The sequence below is a fragment of the Pantherophis guttatus genome, chromosome 11 (genome assembly GCF_059756535.1).
Source record: "Pantherophis guttatus breed Tessera chromosome 11, ASM5975653v1, whole genome shotgun sequence".
Classification (NCBI taxonomy): Eukaryota; Metazoa; Chordata; class Lepidosauria; order Squamata; family Colubridae; genus Pantherophis; species Pantherophis guttatus.
In genome coordinates this window covers 26,553,360-26,566,953 of record NC_142073.1, presented here as the reverse complement: position 1 = coordinate 26,566,953, position 13,594 = coordinate 26,553,360, and the positions used below count along the sequence as shown (strand labels likewise).

General features: G+C 40.9%; 1 protein-coding gene across 6 annotated transcripts in view; it reads left to right on the top strand.

Moving 5' to 3' along the window:
* The window catches only part of HYDIN (HYDIN axonemal central pair apparatus protein), a 416,706-nt gene that overhangs the window by 299,392 nt on the left and 103,720 nt on the right, over positions 1 to 13,594 (top strand). For all 6 annotated transcript variants that reach the window (XM_087877179.1, XM_087877178.1, XM_034425679.3 and 3 more), the window contains 7 exons: positions 3,897 to 4,080; positions 4,304 to 4,445; positions 4,657 to 4,825; positions 5,310 to 5,957; positions 6,554 to 6,769; positions 11,390 to 11,583; positions 13,266 to 13,448. In XM_087877179.1, the coding sequence (XP_087733305.1) occupies positions 3,897 to 4,080; positions 4,304 to 4,445; positions 4,657 to 4,825; positions 5,310 to 5,957; positions 6,554 to 6,769; positions 11,390 to 11,583; positions 13,266 to 13,448 (1,736 nt within the window). The remainder of the gene's footprint in view (positions 1 to 3,896; positions 4,081 to 4,303; positions 4,446 to 4,656; positions 4,826 to 5,309; positions 5,958 to 6,553; positions 6,770 to 11,389; positions 11,584 to 13,265; positions 13,449 to 13,594) is intronic.

Genomic DNA, 13,594 nt, shown 5'->3' with positions numbered 1-13,594 from the left:
TCATGATGTGCTTTGCATATAAGTTAAATAGGCAGGGCAACAGTATACAGCCTTGCTTCCTACTTTAGCATTCCAATCCCCCATGATAATAAGGACATCATTTTTGGTGATAATTCTATAAGGTACTGTAGGTCTTCATAGAACCAGTCAATTTCATCCTCTTCAGCACCAGTAGTTGGAGCATAGACTTGGACTACTGTGATATTGAATGGTTTGCCTTGGATTCGAACTGAGATCATTCTGTCATTTTGGAGATTGTATCCCAGTATTGCTTTTCCTACTCTTTTATTGACTATGAAGGCTACTCAATTTCTTCTGAGGGATTTTTGTCCACAGTAGTATACCTTATATTCATCTGAATTAAATTCACCCATTCCTGTCCATTTTAGTTCACTGATTCCTAAAATGTTGATATTCACTCTTGTCATCTCTTGTTTGACCACGTCCAGCTTGTCTTGATTCATGGATCTTACATTCCAGGTTCCTATGGAGAATAGATCTTTACAGCATCGGACGTTCCTTTCACCACCAGATACATCCACAGCTGAGCGTCCTTTTGGCTTTGGCCCAGTCGCTTCACTCTTTCTGGCGCTACTACTACTAGCCCTCTGCTCTTCCCCAGTAGTATATTGGACACCTTCTGACCTGAGGGGCTCCTCTTCCGGTGTCATATCTTTTTGCCTTTTGGTACTGTCCATGGGGTTTTCATGGCAAAGATACTGGAGTGGGTTGCCAATTTCCTTCTCCAGTGGATCACGTTTTGTCAGAGCTCTCTGCTATGACCTGTCTGTCTTGGGTGGCCCTGCATGGCATAGCTCATAGCTTCATTGAGCTAGGCAAGCTCCTTCGCCATGACAAGGCAGTAATCCATGAAGGAGGTCCTAAACTTAATCCTATAGAAATGAAGAAGGACCTGAAATGGGTAATTTGTGCGAGGAAGTCCACCAAAATCCCTGAGATGAAGCTATTCTGTCAGGAAGGATGTATAACATTCCTCCAAACTGATGTGCAAGACTGATCAACAGTTATTGGAAATGCTTAGCAGAGTGATGGCATGAGGGGGAAAACTTTGTGTCTGGTTGTTCTGGTGTGCATTCCTTATAGCGGCATTCCCGATAGCGTTATCTTGAGGGTAGAAGTTGAAACTGTTTATGTCCAGGATGTGAGGGATCTGGAGATATTTTCACGCCCTCTTTCTGGCTCATGCAATATACAGGTTCTCCCTGGAAGGCAGGCAGGCAGCAATTGTTTTTTCTGCAATCCTAACTATCCGTTGAAGTCTGTGTCTGTCTTGTTTGGTTGCTGTGCCGAATCAGACAGTTATAGAAGAGCCTTGGTGGCGCAGCAGACTAAAGTGCTGTTAAGTAGCACCAGCTGCCTGCAATTACTGCAAGTCCAACTCTCACCAGGCTCAAGGTTGACTCAGCCTTCCATCCTTTCGAGGTAGGTAAAATGAGGAGCCAGATTGTGGGGGCAATAAGCTGACTTTGTATAAATATACAAAAGTATGAAGGCTATTGCTTAACGCATTGTAAGCCGCCCTGAATCTCCGGAGAAGGGCGGCATATAAATCGAACCAACCAACCAACCAACCAACCAACCAACCAACCAACCAACCAATAATGAATGAATGAATGAATGAATGAATGAATAAATAAATAAATAAATAAAAAATAAAGGTACAAATGACAGACTCAATTATTCCTTTGTACAACTATATCAGCAGCTCCTTGGGCTGCTTTCTGAGCTTTCTGAGTTGGTGCAGGAAGAACATTAATAGGCATAACATAACATAAATAGGCAGCAAACACCATCCACCCTGACTCTGATACTGTTATCTAGTGTTAGTATCGCTTTATAATGGATTGGGTAAATCACACTTGGAATACTGCATTTGGTTTGGTTACACAATATCAAAAAGAAGTTGAGACTCTGGAAAGAGTAAAAAGAAGAGCAACAAAGATGATTAGGGTCTGGAGACCAAAACATGTAAAGAACGGTTGCAGTAATTGGGTATGTCTAGTCTAGTGAAAAGAAAGACTAAGAGTGACATTATAGCAGTTTTCCAATATTTGAGGGGTTGCCACAGAGAACCCCTCTGATCATAGTCAATCTATTCTCCAAAGCACGAGAAGGCAGGACAAGAAGCAACAGATGGAAACTAATCAAGGTGAGGCAACCCAGAACTAAGAAGAAATTTCCTCAGACTTAGAACAATTAATCAGTGGAACTGGTTGCCTTCAGAAGTTGTGGGTGCTCCATCATTGGAATGTTTAAAGAAGAGATTGGACAGCCATTTGTCCAGTATGGCATAGGGTCTCCTGGACAGAGGGTTGTCATGGACAGAGGGTTGGACTAGAAAACCTCCAAGGTCCATTCCAACCCTATTATTATATGCTCTGTGTTCTAACCCTGTTCTACACCCTCTTATATGAATATGTACTAAAGCAGTAGTTAAACAGGCTTGTTATTGGATATCTGCAAGAAATGATGGCATAACCAGAAATATGTTGGATTCATTCAGAAGAGCAGTTGCCATCTGGTTCCTACTGCAAAGTGAGATATTTCCCTTTACTGGAAAAGATACTAAGACTTAACAAATGAGATACCACTAGAAGGTTCCTGGGAGAAAATTGTGTAGGTTTTTAAGAAAAGATTGGACAGTCATTTGTCTGAAATGATATTGGGTCTGCTGCTTGAGCAGGGATTGGACTAGAAGACTTCCGAGGTCCCTTCCAACTCTGTTATTTTTAGAAAGGCTTCAGCAAGCTGTGAGGCCCACAGAAGATGACATCATTAAGAGCCTGAGACTGTGTGTCACAAGACCTATAGCGGATTCCAGTCAACTGTTCTCTGCTGCAGAAGTAGTTTTTTGAATGCCAAAATCATATCAAGGGTTGAGTCCTACAAGACAGGAGTCTTCAACCTTGGCAACTGTATGACTTGTGGACTTCAACTGCCAGAATTTTTCAGCCAGCATCACTGTCAAGGACCCCTGCTGCAAGGTCCTAACATTGATGAAGTTTCTAGATCATTTGAAAGCAATGCATGTCTGGTCAAATCATTGGCTTAAATTTTTTAATATTTTCTTCTCTATGGACTTGAGAAAATGGGCATTCTTATTGGAAGCCAACAAATCTCGGCTTTCTTCCATTTCTGGAGGACTGTAATAAGTTGACTTTGGCTGCCATTGAAATCCATGCCTTTCCAATACTTTTTCACTTCGGGGCATACCCACCAAGCATGAAAGAAAATACCTTGGTGTTGGTTGCATTTCCAGCACTTGGGGCTTAGATTTGGGTACATTTTGGCCAGAGATTGGCTACAAGATTTAATAAATTGCCATATTGAGTTAAATCCAGAAACATTTCTCCTGGAAATATTAAAAACAAAATTTAATAAAAAAAATAAGATATCTGATCCTACATATACTAACAGCAGCAAGAATTGCGTTCTGCAATATTGGAAAGAACATAACTTACTACCAGAGGGACTGATTATCCAAAAAAATATTTGAATGTGCTGAAATGAATAAACTAACTTTAGAATTAAAAGAAAAAGAAGATTCAGAATATTATGCGGTTTGGGGAAAATGGTATAGGTGGATAGACAACAGAAACAAAAATAGGTAATATTCATAAGGAAATTGAGGATGTATATATATATATATATGTATATAATGTAGATTTCATGTGAACTGTTAATCCAAAATATATAAAAATAACACTGTCTGTTTGAATATGTATTAGAATTTTGGAAAAGAAAAACTACAATAAAAATTATTTTAAAAAGAAAAAAAAGAAATCCATGCCTTTCACTTGCATTAGTGGGATGTGTGCACAGCACTACCACATTGCTGAATGGCCTAAAACTGGTGTGCTTCCATTTTTGGACAGCTGAGTGATTGCTATCGTGGCATGGTGTTCGATGGGTTGGAAACTATGTTTGCCCGCAGTATGGTATCAGCACTCTTCTGCCTGCTCAAAGCGATCAACAACCGGCGGTATATCTATTTCATGAACCTCTTCCAGGATTTTGCTGCTATGAAAGCTAGAGAGATCAGCAAGCAAGAGCAGGAAGGTAAGAACAATGTGGTTTTTGTGGGCTTTTTTTGTGTCTTATTCCCAGTCACATTTGATAGAATCAGGCAATGGAATTTGAGTTCCTTCTTCCCTCGCCTTGCCTTTCTCAACTGCTTCTTCTTTTTGCAAGAGCTGTAGTGGGATGGGAATTCAGGCATTGCCATCATTAATGGCAGTGGGCAGATTGAGGCATCTCTTTTCCTTCTTGATCTCTGTGGAAGAGCGGGAACAGCAAGAAGCAGTTGCAAGAGAGAAGGCTCGTCTTCAGGAAATGGATGAAGAGGAGTATGATGCCCTTACTGAAGAACAAAAGATCCAGTTTGACAATGAGCTGCTGCAGGCCTTACGGGAGAGAAAAAGAAGGTGAGGAAACTCTTCCCTTGCAGGTCTGCCAATTTGCTTGGGTTCCACAGAGGAAGATGAATTGTGGTTTTGTAGTCTGCGCAGGATGTGGCTCTTACCAAAACTGTGGACCTTAAGCTAGGGAAAAAACTAATGAAATTTATGGCTGAATGTTTTATAGACATTTGTGTAGATTTATTAAAAATTCTTCTCCTTGTTAAATGCCTGGAAGGGAGCTGGAGAAGCTAGCTCGAGAGCTGGAGGAAAAGAAGCATCAACAAGAACTGGAGCGCCTGCGGGAGGAAGAGGAGGTGAAGAAGAAGTCCAAGCGATACAAGAAGGATGGGGGGAAAGAGAAAGAAGAGGCAGTGGGGAAAAAAGGCCAGCAAGGAGGCAAGCAGGTAAGTCTCAAGGGGAATCCTGCGCAACTGCTGCATTGCTGTCAACCCCACCAGATGGACCAGTTCAGGGGGCCAGAATCTTGGAAGTCTGATGGGGCTTGACTTCTTGGTAACAGTGTAGTAAATTAGGGAGGTGCCTGAGCGACTTCCGAGCATTATCTGGACATTCTTAACTTAAAACAATTTTAGCCCCTTTTGCCTAAGCAACAGAACCTGTATATTTCCATCGGGGCCACCTTCTTATACTCTATACGGGCAACTCCCACACCATTTTACTTTGGATCAGTAAATTGATGCCTCTGATGGAGCAATCCAGATGGTTTTGCTCCCTGAATTGTCATTACTGATGACCAGGTAGGGGATGCCAGTTCCTTTAGTCATGAAATCCGGGTGCTGGAAAGCCTGGAGAGCCTCACAGAGGCTCTTTTCCTTGATGCAAGCACAATTAGAACAGCTGAAGGCTTCCTTCCTTTTCCTCTCGCAGAATCCCACCATATCAGCTTACAAATCGGATGGGAGGCTGAATGAAGGGCTAGAGCGAAAAGGTTCTGCAAAGGATCGTCCAGATGTGAGTGTCAATGACAAAGATGAGAAGAAAAAGAAGAGCAGAATGGCCCTGCAGAATGGGCAGCCAGGTGCAGCACCCCCTGCAGCCCAGGAAGAGGAGGAAGCAGAAAAGGACATGAGTGAGAGTGAGAAGAGCTTGGCACAGCGGTTCAAGCTGTATGAGGCCAGCCAGAAAGAGATCGCTCAGATCCTGGTGTTCTGGGACAGGGTCCAGCTGGTCCAGCTGCAGCCACCAGGCTCAGAGGATAAGCAGGAGGAAGCGGAGGATCAGCGCCAGGCTCCGTCTGGTCGCAAAGGCAGGAAGGACCGGGAAAGAGAGCGCCAGGAGAGGCTGGAGAAGGAGCGGGCAGAGAAGGAGCGCTTGGAGAAGGAGAAAGCAGAGCGGGAACGCCTGGAAAAGCTGAAGGCCATGGAGGACAGCAGAGCTGCTGGACTGGAGGGAGAAGGAGGAGAAGGCACAGAGAGGGACATTGGCATCCCCTCTCTGGAAATCCACGTGCTCAGTTCCGAGGAGTCCAGTGGCAAGCGGATCCTGGAAAGTGGCAAACTGCCCAGGGTAATCCAGGTGAGCCCTGGGGTGATGTGCCCAGTGGGTGGGCTGGGCTAGGCTTTGCAGGGAGAGAGTTGCAGGCTGGTGGCAAGGCTGTGATGGGATTCAGGGATTCATTAGCTTGGGGGGAAATCTTAGTCAAGGGACATCCAGTCAGATTGATAAAATGCTGGTCACTCCATAGGCTCAACAGATTAAGACGTCCTTTAGTGCTTTGCCTTATTACAAGCTATATAATACCACTGCTCATGGTACAGATTCAAGATCCAAGTGGGAACCAGCCTCCAGACCTTTCCCCCTGGTTTTCTCAAAGATAGTTTCTTGAAGCTAATATGCCATCTAAGAGCAGTTCCATAATCTGTACACTTATGGTTCCTGTATCATTGGCTTGTTTGAATACTGAAGGTTGGCCAATCAGTGCAGGGCTTCTGTTCAACTGCCAGGAAAGCCAAACCTGAATCATAGGATCATTTGACATGCCTCCAATGGCTGCCCCTAAATAGGTTGATAAGGCTTTGGGATAAGGCTAAAAACAAAGGTTCCAGGCCTATGTTTGGAATTTCGTTACGCATGGCATCAAAGTGACAACTCCACTTTATTCCTTGCTCTAGATCTTGAATGGTTTGGGGCTGGGCCCTTCAGGGCCACCCATTCCTCCCACCGCCTTTTTCTCAGTGATCCCATACCCTGAGAAGCGACCAGCACAAGTTGCCTCAGAAGCTCTCAAGCACTTCACCTTCATCATTCCTGAAGAACTGAATCCAGAAGAGGACAAAAAGGAGGGTGAGAGTGGTGTGGAGACTCCAGCGAGTCTCCCTGTGGCAAAGGTATGGAGTTGCTGCTTTGGGATACCTGGACTGATAGATGCTGATGTTGCTTTTTAGGGTGTAAGCCCAAATCCTGCCAGTAAAGGTGCTGGTAAATGTCTCCTCTGTGACCAGACAGAGGAGTATCTCTCCATTCCCTTACCTTTAGTATATGGTCTGGGACAGTGCCCAATTGGGGTGAGTTCAGAGGATGGGGACCAAGATGGGGAAGGGTCTGGCCACTTCTTCTAAGGACTGCTCAAAGGATTTGGGTAATTTAAAATTTATTTTTTTCTCTTTAAAAAAAAGAAGAAAACTTAGGGAAAATACAATGCAATCATAACAAATATAGAGTTGAAGGGACCTTGGAAGTTTTCTATTCCAACCCCCTGCTCATGCAAGAGACCCTCTGCCAATTCAGATAAGAATACGAACAAATGTTAGAGAAAGAGCTGAGGCTATTTTTTACGGTAAACAAAAAAGAAGATACATCGCTACAAAATCTGTGGGATACCACAAAAGCTTATATGCGTGGACTAACAATAGCATATACGGTAAGAAAAAATAAGAAAAGAAAATATCAACAAGAGACGCTACAGGAAGAACTTTAAAAAGCGGAACTCAAACTACCGAAAGAGCCCCAAAATAATAAGACAAAAGAAAAAAGAGATTATATAAATCACAAACTTAACTTGATCACACAAGAAGAAATGGCACAGAAAATTAAGATGGCAAAACAACATTTTTTTGAGCATGCGAGTAAACCAGGATGGTGGTTAGCATACAAATTTAAAAAAGAAAAACAGAAAAGAATAATATACCAACTACAGGATGAAAAAGGAGTGATTCAACACAGAAGGGAAGAAAAAAAGAATATAATACAAGAATTTTTTATAAAACTATATTCCCAAGATAATATTGCAGAGGACAAGGTCAAACAATATCTAGGCACACTGAGCATAAACCAAATTACAGAAGAGCAAAAAGAGATGCTAAATGGAGCAATAACTAAGAGCTGCAAAAAAAATAACAAATCACCGGGCCCAGACGGAATTCCTGTCAAGTTGTACAAAAATACACAAGAAACATTAGCATGGTTAATATTAGAAATATTTAATAAAGCACTTGAAGAGGCCAAATTACCAATAACATGAACAGAAGCACTTATAACCCTCATTCCAAAGGAAGATACAGATCATCAACAAATCAAAAATTACAGATCTATCTCATTATTAAACACGGATTACAAAATATTTGCCTTGAAAATATCATAAAGAGTCAAAAGAGTCTTAAATGAACGCATCCATTCAGATCAAAATGAAGATGATCAAGACGACAGAGAACATGAGAAGGATTATAAATACTTTAGAGTACTATGAGGCACACCCAGAAAAACAAGCTGCACTGGTTTTCCTTGATGCCCAGAAAGCATTTGATAATTTAAATTGGAAATTCATTATTACACAATTAGAAAATATGAAATTTGGGACAAAATTCATAAAGATGCTTGAAAAAATTTATTCAATTCAAACAGCAAAAGTGATAATGAATGGTGACACAACAGAAAAATTTGATATAACAAAAGGGGTAAGACAAGGATGCCTGCTTTCTCCATTTCTATTTATCCTAACTTTAGAGACTTAAATTGGGACCTAAATTAATTCAAAAAGTTGAATTTGATGAGGTAGCAGGGCTTAACATTAATATTAAAATTAATAAAAGTAAAACAAAAATAATAACAAAAAATCTTACAAAAAACAAGACAGGGAATTGGAAGCAAAAACAGATATGCAAATAGCTAAGAAAGTAAAATATTTAGGGATTTGGCTAACAGCTAAATGCTCCTCAGTCAAGGAAAATAATTATGATAAACTACTACAACAAATAAAAAAGACTTAGAAAATTGGAAAAATCTTCAATTGTCATTCAGTGGAAGGGTGGCATCTATTAAAATGAATATATTACCAAGAATACTATTTCTATTCCACAAAATACACTTGGCAAGGGAAAAAACCAAGGATTAAATTCAAATTATTGCAGGATAGCAAAGAGAAAGGAGGCTTTGCACTCCCAGATTGGGAATTGTATTATCAGGCAACAGCGTTAACATGGGTCAAGAATTGGATTGAACTAAAAAATAAGAGGATTTTAACACTAGAAGGGCATGACCTACAACTAGGGTGGCATGTATTTATATGGGATGGGAAGAATAAATCCCACAGTAGACATCTAATTAGGAATGCCTTATTACAGGTCTGGCAAAAAAAAACAAAAAAAAAAAACCCCACTATACCAAAATACCAAGTTGGTTATCCACAATGGAAGCACTGAAATGCCCAAATCTAACAGACATAGACAATTTAATAAGGTACAAGGATCCGATAAACAAACAAGGGAATTTGAAAACCAGACAAGAATTTAAAAAGATCAGGGTATAGATACAGATTGGAGACATATATGCAAATCCAAACCAGATATAGTAAAGATATAAAACTATACGAATTCCAAAAAGAACAGCAGGAATTATACAGGATTTTACAAGGAATGGAAGAAAAGTTGATTAGGAAAATATACAAATATTTACTGAGATATAAAATGGAAGAAGAAGTGGTTAAAGAAACAATAAGATGGGCAAAAAATGTTGGATATAGCATAGATTTGGAGAAATGAGAAAAACTTTGGGAAATAAATTTGAAATTGACTATGTCAGCAGTTTACAAGATATTTTATAGATGGCACCTTCCACCAGCGAGACTCGCTAAGATGTTCCCAAACTCATCACCGATCTGTTGGAAATGCAAGAAATCATGTGGGACATATTATCATCTATGGTGGACTTGTGTGACAGCAAAAAAATACTGGACCAAAATTAAAAAGTGGCTTGAAGAAATAACTGAACAATATATAGACTGGAAACCGAACTATTTTTACTGGGTAAAGAAATTATAATAAAGAAATATAATATCTAATTCTACATATTATAACTGCAGCTAGGGTAACCTATGCACAAAATTGGAAAAATAATGTCATACCAAAAGACGAAGAGGTGATAAGGAAAATTTTGGACTATGAGGAGAAAGAATATAATGAAAGAAATAAAAGAAAAAGATGAAACAGAATATTACTTAATATGGGGGAAATGGTACAAATCGTTAGAGAACAGGAATAACAAGAAAATATATAATAGAGATCATCTAGAAACCAGGAAGCATTAATAAAATGATATTAAATATATAATATATGTAAAGTAACATATGGATATAATAATATGTATAATAAGTAAGGAGTAGTATATATAATATATAAGAAATAAGGGAACCACAAAAACAAGTATGTAAATATGCAGATAAGTGGATGTCCAGTTTTTCCTTAAAAGCTTCCAGTGGTGGAGTATCCACAACTTCTGACTCCAAGTGGTTCCACTGGCTAATTGTTCTCTCTGTCAGGAAATTTCTCCTTAGTTCTGGGTTGCTTCTCTCCTTGATTAGTTTCCATCCATCCATTGAAAAATGTTGCCCTCAAAAATATGGAGTCACCTGCCAACAGAATCAGGACAGGACATGCCAGAAGGGCATGATTGTTTAAGTGAATGGTCTTAACCCTATCCCTAACTATAACCCTCTTGCCAAAAGAGGGCAACCAGCTTCCCTCTGTGTGCAAAACCAGTGTGCTGGGCCAGAGAAAGGAAACTCAGATTGTAAAGTTGATGTGGTGTAATCTGGTGCTGAGTTGCAGGAGGCAGAGGAGACGAATCAGCATTGAGTCATTGGTACAAAGGAAGAGGCCCAGAAAAGATCCTCCCTAAATCTTCACAGTATTTATCTGATAGTTATTGAGAGTGTGGTTTAGTCTAAAAGATTCCTGTCTGTAGACAAAAAAGCAATAAAGCAACTATTTTGAGTGATTCATTGTGTGCCATTCTTGGTTTCCCCGTGCCTGACACTTTATTAGCAAGTTGTACCTGATTTTGCTGTTCTAAAAGTGCATTCTTGTGTTCTTCCTTAATCTTCTTAATAAAACTTACAGATGAAAGAAGTTCTCTTGGCATTAACCATGTCCAGATGCTGCCCAAAAATACCTCATCCTTGATACAGTGATAGGAAATAGAGTTGCTTAATATGTATATTGCCTTGCACCACATCTTGGAATTTAAATACGCTACTCCATTCACAAAGTGATTTTCTGAGAGATTATGTCCAAATGTGTCCATTCGCTGAGAAAAGTTGATTCCTGCTAGCACAAAGATCAAGTGGTACTCCTTTATCCACTAGCCAATGATATGAAGATATGTAACCTAAAACTTTCTGTCAGCATTGCTAACATTATGGTGGTTGGACTTCCTGATTTCTAGTTTCACACTTTCCTTCTTCAAGATGTTTCATTGTCCAAACTAGGTAACATCATCAATGTTAGTAAGGAGTGGGGTTTGCTCTGAGTTGATGTTCTAATGGCTCGCCCTGTCAGTGTTGTGGGGATGGTCTTAGAGGTTCTTTGGGCTGTTTACGGTTGGCTTGTTTGGCAGTTCTTCAGTTGGGGTATTGTTTACTTGATTGTTGGTCTGATGCTAATCTTTAATGAATGTTAAGGTTGATATTCACATTTATTGGTTTTCTGCCTTGCTATGTTTCTACTGGCTTTCAGGAGGATCTGGCCACCCCGACTAGAGGCAGGTCCAGGAAAGAGAAACCTGAGGTCTCCCGCGAAGCCCCGAAGGATAAGAAAGGTGCCTCTCGCAGCAGAAAAGGCATCCATCCCAGCCCCGGCACAATGACGACGCTATCTGAGCTTGACCAGGGCAGCCCCACCGCAGAGGCCTCCAGTGAGAAGCTGCTCAGGTTAGGATCCTGAGGCAGAAGCCCCGGGGGGGCGGGGAGGGGCAGGGAGGAGGAGGAGAACACTGATAGATCGGCTGTCTGTGTCACAGATTGCTGTCTGTGAAAGGGAGATGAGGAAATGCGGTGGCCACAGATGGGAACTGAAGTGTCCCTTTCCAGTACAGAAATAATCATTTCTTTTGAAATGCCCATTTTTCTGTCTTTTTGCTATTTTTAAATTTTATTGACTGTAAATCTTATCCTATGGGCTTCTTATGGGTTTATGCTTGTTCCTTGAGCCTTCTGAGGATTTATCTGTTTTTAAATGTGTCTAAATCCACAAGGAGAGAAGTAAGCAATGGAGTACCACAAGGCTCTGTCTTAGACCCAATACTCTTAAATATATTCATAAATGACTTAGATGAGGGAATAAAAGGGGAACTCATCAAATTTGGATGACACTAAATTGGCAGGAGTAGCCAACACCCTAAAAGACAAGCTCAGGATCCAAAAAGATCTTGACAGACTTGAACAATGGGCCCTATGCAAAAATATGAATTTTAATGAGGAGAAAAGCAAAGTTTTACATTTAGACAGGAAAAACCAAAGGTACAAGTACAGATTAGGTGAAACCTGGTTCAAAAACAGTAACTGTGAGAGGGACCTTAGCCAAAAAAGCTAATACAATCCTTGGTTGTATAAACAGAGGCATAGAATCAAGATCACATGAAGTATTAGTACCGCTTTATAAAACCCTAGTAAGACCACACCTGGAATACTGCAACCAATTTTAGTCACTATACTACAAAAAAAGATGTTGAGACTTTGGAAAAGGTTCAAAGAGCAGCAAAGGCCTGAGATTAAAACTTATGAAGAACGGCTGCCGGACTTGGGTTTGGCTAGTCTATAGAAAAGAAGAATTAGGGGCAACTTGATAGCGGTATTCAAGTATTTGAGGAGCTTCCACAAAGAAGAGGGGGTCAAATTATTCTACAAAGCACCAGAGAGCAGGACCGGAAACAATGGATGGCAACTAATCAAAGGAGAAACTTCCTAACAGTGAGGGCAATTAACCAGTGGAACAGCTTACATCCAGAAATTGTGGGTGCTCCATCACTGGAGGTTTTAAAGAAGAAACTAGACCAGTGGTCTTCAAACTTGGCAGCTTTAAGACTTGTGGACTTCAGCTCCCAGAATTCTCCAGCCAATTTGCTTTAAGACTTTTGCTTTAAGCAAACTGGCTGGAGAATTCTGGGAGCTGAAGTCCACAAGTCTTAAAGCTGCCAAGTTTGAAGACCTCTGAATTAGACAGTCACTTATCTGAAATGGCATAGGTTCTCCTGCTTGAGCTGGACTAGAAGACCTCCAAGGTCCCTTCCAGATTCTGCTCTGCTCTGCTCTGCTCTGCTCTGCTCTGCTCTATTTATTTATTATGCCTTCATCTGGGGAGTTTCTTATCATGTTGACTGTGGCTTTCTATAACTTCCTTTTCTTTCTCTTTCCTTGTTTACAGGACAGTTTAAGGAAAAGGAAGGGGAAGGAAGGTCTTCTTCCCCAATGTCTAAGGAGCATCTTTTTCAGAAAACAGGATAACTTTCTTCTGTGATGGAGCAGAGAGTTCTGCGCCCATGAAGTTTGCATTGAAAAGTTTGGTCTTAGGGACACTGGCTTAAAGCAGATCTGTTGTGCTTTGTATTCCACAGGTTGAACTGCTTTCGCTGGATTGTCCCTGCAAATGGGGAAGCTTCGATGCGCATCCATTTCTCTTCCACCAAAACAGGACTCTTTGATCAGGTCCTAAATTTTGAAATCCTTGGAACTCGGAGACAGTATCAGGTGTGCTGCAGGGGCACCTGCACGTACCCCACCATCTGCCAGGATCCCACGTAAGCAGGAGGAAACAGCTCCACCCAGTCACAGGCATCTTCCATCCTACAACATAGAGCAGTGAAGCTGGGCATATTGTGGCCCTTATTGTGTCTTCCAGTGTGAATGCAAGAGGCCCCCCATCTCAGCCTTTGGTCAAGGAGGC